The sequence below is a fragment of the Artemia sp. Qi Xiang Cuo genome, chromosome 9, assembly GCF_049724085.1.
Source record: "Artemia sp. Qi Xiang Cuo chromosome 9, ASM4972408v1, whole genome shotgun sequence".
In the NCBI taxonomy this organism is placed as follows: domain Eukaryota; kingdom Metazoa; phylum Arthropoda; class Branchiopoda; order Anostraca; family Artemiidae; genus Artemia; species Artemia sp. Qi Xiang Cuo.
The window spans coordinates 22165327-22177663 of NC_142802.1; the positions used below are offsets into that span (position 1 = coordinate 22165327).

Genomic DNA, 12337 nt, shown 5'->3' on the forward strand with positions numbered 1-12337 from the left:
CCAGTGAAATTAAAGCACACTTTTAATATGGAAACAGAGGACAGTAGTTTCTCTTTTTCTCTGTGCCAATAATTTCTTGAGCTGAGCAGAGGTCATTTTTGGGAATGTCGGTTGTATACTATCGATTCTATAAGTTATCGATCGCAAAGTTAAACCTTTCTTGTTCACACTGAAGTAAGGTAACTAAATCCTCGCAACTATTTATTTCGCTTGTGTAACACATTGTTCCTACGTAAATTACATATTAATGAATTCCGGTATTTCCCCCCTTAAATAAACGAAATCAGCGACGTAGCTGCATAAACGATGTCAAACAGTTCTATAAGTTTTCGATCACAAAGCTAATTTTTTTCATTTTGATACTGAAGTACGGTGACTATATTCTGGCAACTCTTTAGTTCGCTAATTTATCGCACTGTTGCAGTAAATTACATATTAAATGATTTGGTTATTTCCTCCTCAAATAGACGAGCTCAGCAACGCTGTTGCATCAGTAGTGTTAATCGTTTTATAAGTTATCGATCCCACAGTTGAACCTTTTTTCTTCCCACTGAAGCACGTTGACTATATTCTGGCAACTTTTTAGTTCGCTAATTTATCGCATTGTTGCAATGTAAATTACAGATTAATTGATTTAGCTATTTCCTCCTCATTTTGACGAGCTCAGCAACGCTGTTGCATCAATAGTGTTAATCGTTTTATAAGTTATCGACCCCACAGTTGAACCTTTTTTCTCCCCACTGAAGCACGTTGACTATACTCTGGCAACTCTTTAGTTTACTTGTTTGAACTGAGAAGAAAAGTTTCTATGCTTTTCGAAACAATAGCATGGGTGGTTTGAGCGAAAGATTTGGAGATAAAGGGCGGGGTTTCATGTTTGTCTATTTAGTTTACTAATTATTTAAGATTAAAGAGGCACGTCTTGTTCAGCATAAGGAGATAAATAAAATAAACAAAAATATTGCAGCCTTTGGTACATAATGAAAAAGTGACTGCTTTAAACAAGAACCTGACCTTTTTGGGTTATACCTGTCTTTGAAGTATGCCTCGATTCATTGCCGATTTTAATGGTTCTTGGAAGAAAACTAGAACTAAGCACAGTGATTTTATTTTAATGAAATAATCTGTAGTCCGAAAGATTTCTCTGATCATTGGCACTGTATTTTTTAGATAGCCATGACATTTAATCTCATTATAATGCAGTAAGAGCAGTTAGTTCATTCAATGTTTAATTTTTCTTTAAGGAAAAGTATCGAAGTGCCAGGACAAGGTATTGCTGCTCTCCATTTTTCTTTTTAATGTTTTTTTTCTTTGTCTCTGCACTCCTGGCCATTAATCCTTGAAAATAATGTTTTATATGCTTTTATTGTTGATCTGTTGAATAAATCTATCTCTCTATTTCGTATCGAAGATTAGTTGATACTGATTTAGCTCAACAGCTTCTTTTATTGCTACTATCAAATGTTAAAATATTTCTTATACGAGGGTTCCCGATGTAAATTGTGGTAAAAACAGAAAACTGCGACCAACTTTATACCTAACCTGACACAAAACATTGTGGCTGAGGGCTACTGTGGCTGAGGCTGTGGCTGAATTATTTTTCTACAGCCTGTAAGGCTTAGTTTCCCTCTGCCGGTTTTCAGTATGCCATCTATCTTCCTGCAGTCCCATGGTTTAGATATTTCAACATGAAAAGGCAATTTTACTATCATTCATTAGCCGAGGTTCAAGTTTATTCATCTAGCGAATGGTGTCTTCGGAGTCTGTTTTGTATTTCGTTTTAAATTGGAAAATGCGCTGAAAACGGCCCTGTTTTTAAACAAATAGAAAAATTTCTCCATTTTATTGGCAAATTTAAATCTTTTTCTAAGAAAAAGTATAAATAATGTCACAATTTTGACTCGGCGAGTGGATAAATCTGAAACCAATGAATCCAAGGGTATAAGTATCATTTCCTTTCGGTGTAAGTCGCAGCTTCGAGCTTGTCGCAAAATCGTATGTTTCAAAAGAAACCCTAGGCCATAACTCCAAAGCATATCATGCGTGCTCTTGTCACCTAATATACTTTGTAATTGTTTTATTATTTTATTATTAAAGCGGAGATTCGACGAGCAGAGAAGACTTCTGCACAGAGTGGCTCAAGTAAGACTGAATGGTTGAAAATAACTATGTTTTTTTGTTTTTATTTTTTTTATGTTTTTTTAAACAACTCTATGAAATATGGCGTTTCTCAAATGGTGTTCATTTTCGCTGACAAATATTGTCTTTTTTTAGAGCCTTGTCCGTTACTCCGCCAAAAAGGTGACAGCAACTTCATTGAGTTGAGATAATAAACCTGCACCTGATAGAAAAATTAAAAATTAATAGCTGTCATATTTCTCCTGTCATACATCATATATCTCCAAAAATCTCTAAATACCATGAAAAAAAAAACGAAAATAAAAACGACAACAACAAAATAAAGCTATACATATTTTAAATCCTCAGTCTTGTTTTGGCTACCTTATATATTAAAGTTGAAGTCGGATTATCACGAAAAGAGATACTGTTCAACATTTTAAATAATGTTTCCTCCAGCCTTTTAGCCATATTTTTGGAATATGCTATGAATGTTCTTGGCGCAGCTTATTTAATTAAATTATAAGCTTTTTTCTGAAAAAATTCAACATTTTGAATAATTTTCCTACATTCTTATAGCCATAATTCCGGAACATCCCAATGGTTAGATCCTCGATTGGCCCGGCTCCAGAAGAAATCCTTGGAGGAACGCTCTGATGATGAACTGCCATTCGGATGGGAGAAAATAGATGACCCTCATTACGGAGTTTATTATATTGACCATGTGAATAGAAAAACTCAATATGAGAACCCAGTACTGCAGGCTAAAAGACTGGCGATGAATAATAACGGTTAGTCATTCTATTTTATTTGAATTTGTGGGTTGTATGGTGGAGGATTTTGAATTCTTGTGGTTTTTGTTGCTGCATCGTTGTCTGGTGCTAATGAGATAGGTGGATTTTTAATCTGTTTTTATGCATTCGTAACGCTGATTGATTCTATGCTCGTATTGTTCAAGAGTCCGCGTGATAAGATAATTCCTTATTTTGGAATTGCAATTTATTGGGGACCCCTAGGCTTATTAAATTTAGGGAGATTAATTTAGCAAAATTTCGATGGAAGTATACAAGGGAACCCCAAATGCGGTCTTCAACGAAAACTCAAGATTTTAAATTTAAGCAAAATTAAAAAATTTTCGGCACTACAGACATTTTGGAATATTTTTTTTCCGTTATTCGCTAAAAATATATATATAAAAATATATTATGAGTAGGTTCCTAAACTGCAGTCCATTTTAGCATATAGGGCAATGCGACCTTACGACCTTACGAATGTGAGTAAAATGATGTAATACGGTACTTTTTATATTCCTTGTCTTTATGAATGTCAATTCATTGGGACATGGTACGACATCTTTCTGGAATGTTATTTATTTTACTGATTCTTTCAATATGTATTCCACCTGGGTAGTTCAGGATGACCAAAAAAGCAGGCTCGTCATCTCATAGACGTCATTTCTTGGGTTAATGTCAGAACAAAATGAGGTGTTCCATTTGTTTATTTCAAGAGAGGCCCTCTCTCTCTCTCCCATGGATTTTATCCCTCTCTTTAGTTTCGTAATTTTGTCCCGACTCGCCCATAACAAGCTTCCTTCTGGGACGCTACTTTTCTTGCTTTATTTAACTATTTATTGTATTAAATTGATGGTTGAGCTTATTGTAAAGAAGGAAAGCAGATGTTCCTTGTAAATGATGGGTACTAACTGGTACAGGGTATCCAGCTTATTGATATGGACTTTTCTGCTTTGGACGTACCGCCCCTTGTTAACTGTGGCTTTTGCACATCATTTCTTGAATAAGTCGACTCAAGCGATACCTCTGGCTGAGAATGCATCATTTACCATATATTTTTGGGGATGTTAGGGCTAGGGGGCCGGCTCGTTGGGTTTAGAATACCATTGATTATGTTTTCTCAAGAAAGTAGAGCTAATTTGGGGCACTTGGACAAATGCTCTAGGAGAAATCTGTGCAATGTTGAATCCTTGGGCCACATATGGCCCTGTAGTTCTAATACAGCGGTATCCTCTCATCACAGTTTTGTGATCAAAATCAAGAAACAAAATCTGAAAAGGCTTTTTTAACCCCCCTCCCCCCAAGGGACGGAACTGTTCGCTCTTATGATTGTAAATGATTCTAAACGTAAACAGAATATACATTTCGACTTATCTGTAAGGTCTACATGACTGTAATGCAACTTAACTACTGTTAACTACATGACTATAGTTAATTGAATAATAGACAAATGGACTTGACCAGTCGATTCAACAGGAAAATCTGACACGGTCAATATCTGTCACTCAATTACCTATTTTTTTATTTGCATATGTGTTCGTTTATCTTTTGATTAATAACTAATTCCTTCAGGTGGTGGAAGTATAAGTGACTCAGGAAGCAACACATTTCCAAGACCTAGGAAATCTCAGTCCGATCCACCAATTGGGTTAAGTGAGCCCTTACAAGAGGCAGTTCAACCGAAAAGAGTTCCGAGTGATTCTACTTTGAAAAGAAGCAAAAAGACTAGAGGTAAGTAGTCGCTTTTTTATTGTTTTTTTATTGGAATATACTAAGGCAATTATAATTTCTTAAACCACATTGGCCTGACATAACATAAAGAAAGAAAAACGAGCAATAACAGCTCGTTATTGCTCGTATAGATGGCGAATAACTCGCTTTTATGATTGTTAGGTATTTGGTTTTAATTCTTATAATTTTTGGCTTTTATTGAATTTTATTCATCTTTTAAGTTTTTGGTTTTTTCTTTGTTTTTTTGGTTCTTTTCAGATTGATTTTCCGCGTTTGTATTTTGCTGGTTTTTTTCCGGCACTTTCCTTGGATACATTATTCTGTTTCGCGCTGAAGAAGAGAGGCGTTTGTCCTCTCGAAATATTTGCTTTGTTGTGTTTTTTCAGTATTTTCATTTTGGCCTTTAAAAAACCCATTTTTGCTCGTTTTTCTTTCTTTATATTAAGACAATTATGCGGTATTTATGTCCCTATTGATAATAGTGTTGAATAGGAAAAAGTGGTAGTTACACGATAAATCATGGTTATATAACAGTTTATAAGAGGTCAATTTTTGAAAATAAAATATATATTTTTTAATTAAATCCCCCAGTTGGTTGAAATAAGCCTTTATTGGAGCCAACTCAAGTGAACCAATTCCTCGTTGAAAAGAAGCAAAATAGTTAGAGGTAAATAGTCTTTTTGATTGGAGTACATTAAGGCAATAGAATTCCGGCAAAAGAATGTAGTAATAAAGCAAAGAATTTTTCAATATCTATAAGATATTTGTTTGTTTTTTTATTGTTGGTTGGAATTTGAAATTAGAAAGTTTGAAGAGTGTTGTGCATGTTTTCAGCTGTTGTAAAATCGTCAAGGAAGAAAAAAGATGAGGAGATGAGGAAACGATGAAATGTTAAATGCTCCATAACCGTTTTTGTAAATGAGGGAAATATTTTTGTATCTATATTTTTGCAATTAGTTTCATTATTTAGCTGATGTATGTAAATTTTTGTGTAATTAGTACGGCAATACCTTACCCCAGGATGGTGGGAGGGGGCATTACTCTCTCCAGAGCCGTATCCGATTTTTTTCTCTGAGGGGAGGGGTTACAAAAGTTTTTTTTTGGGGGGGGAGGGGGGGTACAAAAGAATTTTTCGAGGGGGGGGGTTACAGAAAAAGTCTTTAAATAATTCATCAAAAATTTGTTTACATTCATTTTTGTTACGTTTTTACGAGTCGGACAAACATTTCGAGGGGGGTTCAAATACCCCCCCCCCCCGCCTGGAAACGACCTTGCCCCTCTCCCAACTGTGAAAAATTCTTGAAATATTTGCTTTCTATTTTTGTAATGCCTAGCAAAGGCAAATAAAAAAAGTAAAAACAAGGAGTGGACACCCCCCTTCAGTCAAAAACCCCTTCAATTGTTGATAATTCGGATTCCAAGGTTTAACCAGAGTAAATGAGGATATACCAGGAATTTACTCTTCCCCGAACTTAGATTAACTATTTATTTGATCCTATGAATTTGACAGCTTTGATGCTGATAATTGTGTCCAATCACTCACCTAGTATTTTAGAACCAGAAAATTCCCACCCTGCCTCCAGTTGTAAAATCTAGCTATGGCGAATATTTGATTTTGTATGTTGCTGCATCAGTTGAACATCAAACTCGTAATTACTTGTGGCTTTAACGGTTAAGCGAATTACTCAGTAAGTTTATGTTCGTTTTTTAATTTCTATATCTGACATTGATTGATTGGTAAAATATTGAAGTAATAATAGAGTTGATGGGCTAATTTTTGGGTAAATTTTGGTCGGTCGCTACCTGGTTGTGTAGTAAGACTTATTGTTCAATGTTATATTCTGGGTACAGAGCCAAATTAGCTTAAGGCTTCTCTGCGTTTCACTTATAGTGGAATATAAGATATTCACTAAATATAGGTACTTTTTTTAAAAGTTCTCTCGCTTATTTGTACTGCCTTTTGTCAATATGAATAAGCTGTTTTTGTATCATTATAGTTCTTTTTGCATTTTATTTTCTTCTATGACATATTTTTGATGCTATCCTTATTGTCTCAGTACTTGATGTCGCATTGGCATCACACGTACCTTTGTGTGTGTGTGTGTGGGGGGGGGGATTGGGGATGAGGTCTCCCCCTAAATCCTTCGTATTCAACTTAAAAAAAATTTCACTATTGGCCTCCGCCGGCAAAAAATAAGCTCCAGTCTACTGGTAAAGGAACTTCGAGTTCACTGTAGAATATGTTACGTATGTAAATTTGCGGGGCTTTCATAGGCCCTAATTTTGAGTGCCAATTGTCTGCCACTGAAAAAATTGGAGCAATTTTATCTCCCAAATAGAGTGAATTTTTCCACCATGCGATATTTGGGGGGATGGGCTGGAGTTGAGACATATTCTTTTTAGGTCTAATGAATTTGCAAAGGGTGAATATGTAAAACTCAGCTGGATGGTTTTTCGTAAATATTTCAGTTGCTTAAAAATTAAGTTTGTTAACCCTATTCAGTGTAGTTCGATCCAGAAAATGTATATTACTTAATTTGTAATTTTTATGATTTTTCTGGTTTTCACTCGGATGGGGAAGTGCTGAAGAACGCCAATAGTTTATTGGAGATCCTTATTTCTTAAATACCAAATAATTGTATATTTAATCCTTTAGTTAAATAGGTTCTTTTGGCATAGGTAGACAAAAAGACCTCTCGGATCAAAAGGCAATTTTATGAAAAACAAAAGCCTAGATTCCTCGGTCTAAAATATGCTGACTCTCTCATTTTACGAGTTGACGTGCTTTGCAGCCGTGTGTGGGTAGCCTAATATTTTCTCTTGAAAATCTAGAAAACCTAAAGTGCTTGATTTAGAAGACTTGCTATTCAGAAGTTGCACACTCGGTTGTTCTTCGTATCCAGAAGCATCCTCTTGCAATCATCTGCTATTCTATTGTTTTCTAAGACCCTATCCAAGGGTAGTGTACTGGACTTGAGTGCCAATGTTTTTTTTCTTTCCGAAATACGAGTTTTCGTAAAAAAAAAAAAAAAACTCCCTGAAGCTTGGCCTTAGAACCGAACCTAGACATGTTTCTTGTAAACTAAGGAGCCTTGGACTTGAAAGAATGTCGATGGGAGGAAACAAATGGGTAGCCCCTCAACCTTTTGGCAAAGTACTAGCAAAGAAATGTCTAATTTTGAAAATAATGGTATTTTTGGATAAAAATCATTATCTTTTAACTTTTCTTTGGTGGGTTCTTTTGCAAACATGTTTTCCCGAAACTGAGCTGAAGTCTGAAGCACAGAGAAAAATTCGAAATGATATAACGCTTGGGGTGGGCTATTCACTTGTCTTCTATCCTTGTATTCAACTAACCTACATCCCTCAGATGTATTTTCTTGAAAAATCATTGTGGCAAGCTTGTAATCAATCGTAGGGTTGCTGATGCTAAGCGACTTTTTAATTCAATAATTTGGCTGTGAACATCATCCAAATCTAAATTAAGTAAATCACGACAGGGTATTGTGTCTGGTTGAATTTCAACTTCTTGCTTCATCATTTCTGGATCTATACCAATTAGGAGTTGATTTTTCCTTGGTCTCTGAACGATCCTTGTATTCTATACAGTTAATTTTGATATAGCTGGAGAGAGAAGAACTTGGCTTAAATAATACCAAGAGAAATTTTTTTCGCGTGATTCCCTCCCAAGGACGGAAATATGACTGCGGGGCTTTCTCTTGTGTTTTTCCGCTTTGATGTTAGTAAGTTTTTCCAATATTTGGTATTTTTGTCTGAAATGTATATTAAAGTTGAACAAAAATTTAAATTTTTGAACCCAATTTGAAAAAATTATCCACGGGGTCAGGCATGTAAGCAGGAGGGGGAGATTCTGCAGAAAGGTGGCCTTTGGCTCTTTACTCCCCCCCCCCCCCAAAAAAAAACAATAGCAAACGAATAACAAAACAAGTTTTTATTGTTGTTTCTTATATTTTTCTCTTGATTTGCCAATTTTCGTGCTTTTCTGATGTGCATTCCACCCCATAAAATGCACCAGGATCTGGCTTTTACGGTTGGGGGGGGGGGAGGGGCTAACGAGATTACGCTATATTTTTCAGAGGAGTGGCATTGCAAGCTCCTTCAGCGACAGAATTCCCCTTAGTGACGCCGATTCACGGGAATTAGGGACGGGGAGGGGGGGAACAAGAATGTATTTTTCATAATTAATCATGCTTAGTTATTTTTCATTGACAGGGGAGGGGGCGTTAATGGCCCCTCCGTAATTGATGTCATTGATTCTCGTGTATGTGAAGGTATGCTTCAAAGTTGTTTTAACGTGAACTGGGAGACCAATATAATTAGTAGCAGCGTTAAAAAGAAGATAAAGCTGACGGAAGTAAAAAACATAAAAATTAACGCAAAACAATGAAAGAGGAAGTGACACTCATTCATGTTCTTGTTTAACTCGAAGCATTGCTTTTTTAATGGTTGTTTCTATTAACTTATTTATTATAGAATACTTATTTCAGATGGAATCACAGGTTTTTTTTTAGATCTACATTTATTACAAAATCATGTTGCTATATATTGATTATCTGGACTGCTTGGCTATTTTCAAATACAGTTTCTATGGAAAAATTTGAGAATGGATTATCTGAAAATATAATATTGTGTATACGCATGGGCTCGAAAATTTGTTTCAGAAACTTGGGGGGAAGGAGGATGGGGGGAGGGGTCGTAAAAATCTGACTATATACTTCCGATATATCAGAAAATGTAACACATGTATACAGGCACGTTTGCGGGAATTTACTTCAGGAGCTTGGGAGGGGATCTGGTGTGAGGGGGATAGATTCAATCGTCTAAACTTCAAAAAAATCTGCTAAATATTTTTGGAAAGTAGGCTATATTAGATGTGTACAGGCACGTTCGCGATGATTTATTGCTGAATGGGAGGGGGGGGTGTTATCTTCAAAACGGGGACTTAAAACCTTCACACTATGTGATAATTTTGGAAAATAACAAAATCGTAAAAGTAAAGCGATTTTTGGTTTTTAGGAATCGTCCATATGTAGCCAAAAGCTACTCGAGTGATATTGTTTATGATAGTAAATCTGAGATTTGAAGTATCATTCCAACCATGACGTTTTTCAGTATTGATACTGCTCTTTCTTTTCAATGGGACGGATTAATCCGGGCCAGGTGGATCGCTCGTGTGCCGTTCCGAATGTGTCGTCCTCTGAAGGTCTTGGGAAAATGTGTAGAAAATCTTAATAGCTCTGTTTTCTGAGCTTTTGGGAATGCTATGAATCTGTTTTGCGTATTTTAATGAAGTAACCGTGTATCCGCCCGGAATCTGAAAGGGTTAAAATGAAAAAAAAGCTTAGCGGCACACGCCTTTTCACACCCTCCATTTCCTTTTTATGCAAAGTAATGTAATAAATTTGCTGTATCGAATTTGCTATGTGACCATGGGTTTCCGATATTCGACTTGTCCTCTTTCCAGTTTAATCAGAGGGTTGTATGCAATATGTTTAACTTCGTTAAAAAAACTAAACAAACCTCCTTATTAGAACAACCTCGTCAGGTAGACAGCTCCAGATAGATGTGCAGTACCGACCAAAGCTGCTTTTTGGGTACTATGTTTATGATGTGTTTCATGGGGAAATTGGAGTGAGCTGCGCCTATGTGTTTCCCTGTCCTCCTGACAAACGCCTTTACAAGAAAGAAAGCTCCTCACGAGGCGGCGGGGGAATATGCTTGTTGAAGACTACCGTTGACGCTATATCGCTATATCAAACCATGGTATTAAAGATTCATTCCTCTGCAGCGATGCCAAGCGGATTTTGGAAGCTATCGATATAAAACAATCATTCATTGGTTAGATGTTATGGACACTTACCACTTATGTGAAGTATAATTTATGAATTGGGCTACATAAAACATAATTAATTATAAATAAAAGCTCAAATAGGGATAAAATCCTTTTAATAGACAGTGATGATGATAACAGTGATAGAAATTCACAAAAAATACCAGATATTTCGGTCAAATATGCAGTGACTGAAATATCTGGTATTTTTGCGAATTTCTATCACTGTTATCATCATCGCTGTCTATTAAAAGGATTTTATCTCTATTTGAACTTTTATTTATCGTCATAGAAAGGCAGTGTGGTCTGCGAAATTATCTACGTCATAATTAATTATAAATATATGGCAAAAGATTTTGCTAATTAAAAGATAAACGGCCAAAATTGTTTTTCAGTAGGACATTTCAGACTTCAAAACTGAATGCACAACAGGTTAGAAAACGTTTTTTTTTGTTTTATGAAGGGTACTATAATCTAGGTCCTCCCATGCATCGAGGCGCATAAGGTGGCAACAGATTTCCTCTGAGTGGCATGGTCTTGAACCAGTGGCAAAAAAAAGAAGTTTGGATTGAATAAATCGATTTCGTTTGTTCGGAAAATATTTTGTGAAGGAAAATGTTGGAATTTCCATTTTCCCCAAAAACCTTTTTTGATTATAAAGAAAATATTGGCTATCAGTTCAAGTTCTTGGCTATCTAGGCAACAGATCTAATTATCAGAAAACGGGAACTGAAATACTTGCCTCCGACGGATGACGCTTTTTCTTTTCACGCTATGCGTTCTTTGCTACAGGTCAAATTCCTGTTGGAAGTGAACTTGCCAAGGCCTTCGCCAGTTGACCATACTCGATTCGGCTGGACTTTTTCGAAAGGCAAAATCTGTCCAGTTCCAATGGGGGGAGATCCTTTCCCACAAGGTACCAGTCCCGAATACTGCCTTTGCCAAACTTGCTCAAGAGCCTACCCGAGTGTTGACAAGAACAGAGACTGTGAATTGTTGTTCCAGTGTGCGGAAAAATGTAACGAATTAGCAGATGAGTCCCCAGAAGACAAGTTTGGAAATTTGGACAATTTGTTCTTTTATGTAATAGCCATTTGTTCTTTTAGTTGTTTCATTTTGAGTTAAAAGCTTCTTAGCTGTTCAGTTTCTCCTCTTCTCTGCTGCGAGGTGAATTCGCAACGTTTCCTGTATTAGGTTTCTAGAATCGATGCATTTCTGGCTTTACTTTGACACTTACACATTTTATTCGTAGCTAAACGCTGAAGAAACCTAAAACTTTGGTCTTACAACGAGACGCTAACATTTCTCAATAATATAGCGGTCGTTTCCAGAATCAGCATGGTCAGTTACGTTGGGTCCAACCTCCGTTTCGCGGTCATCTCGCTGACCACACCTGTGTCAGTTTTCAGAGGCTGGGTCCTAGACTATTAGTACAACTTCTTGACAAGTGGTTTTGGATAGTGGTTTTATGTACTTTTTTTTCTTTTACAGATTATCCAAGGAATTTCTTTACCAGAAACCCAGCAGAACTACAAGGAGAGAAGATTGTAACAAGATTGATTAAATCTACAAGGGGTTTAGGTTTCACCATAGTTGGCGGCGATGATGCTGACGATGAGTTTTTACAAATCAAATCGGTCGTACCAAATGGGCCAGCTTGGCTTGATGGGAAACTCAGAACGGGTAAGTCTACGTCCTTGATAAAAAGTTACGAATACCCAAAGGAAATGAGATTGGGGTTAAAATGGAAGGTTGTTTCCCACATCCTCTTATTTCTATTGGATATTATAAATGAAGTATTTAAGGTCTCCGTGAAAACAATTTGAAAACCTCAAGTAAAGGGTTT

At 36.3% G+C, this 12337-nt stretch overlaps 1 protein-coding gene across 7 annotated transcripts in view; it reads left to right on the top strand.

Moving 5' to 3' along the window:
- The window catches only part of LOC148948453 (membrane-associated guanylate kinase, WW and PDZ domain-containing protein 1-like), a 163814-nt gene that overhangs the window by 83094 nt on the left and 68383 nt on the right, over positions 1-12337 (top strand). For all 7 annotated transcript variants that reach the window (XM_089094375.1, XM_089094374.1, XM_089094380.1 and 4 more), the window contains 3 exons: positions 2698-2909; positions 4482-4640; positions 11983-12174. In XM_089094375.1, coding sequence (XP_088950501.1) covers positions 2698-2909; positions 4482-4640; positions 11983-12174 — 563 coding nt within the window. The remainder of the gene's footprint in view (positions 1-2697; positions 2910-4481; positions 4641-11982; positions 12175-12337) is intronic.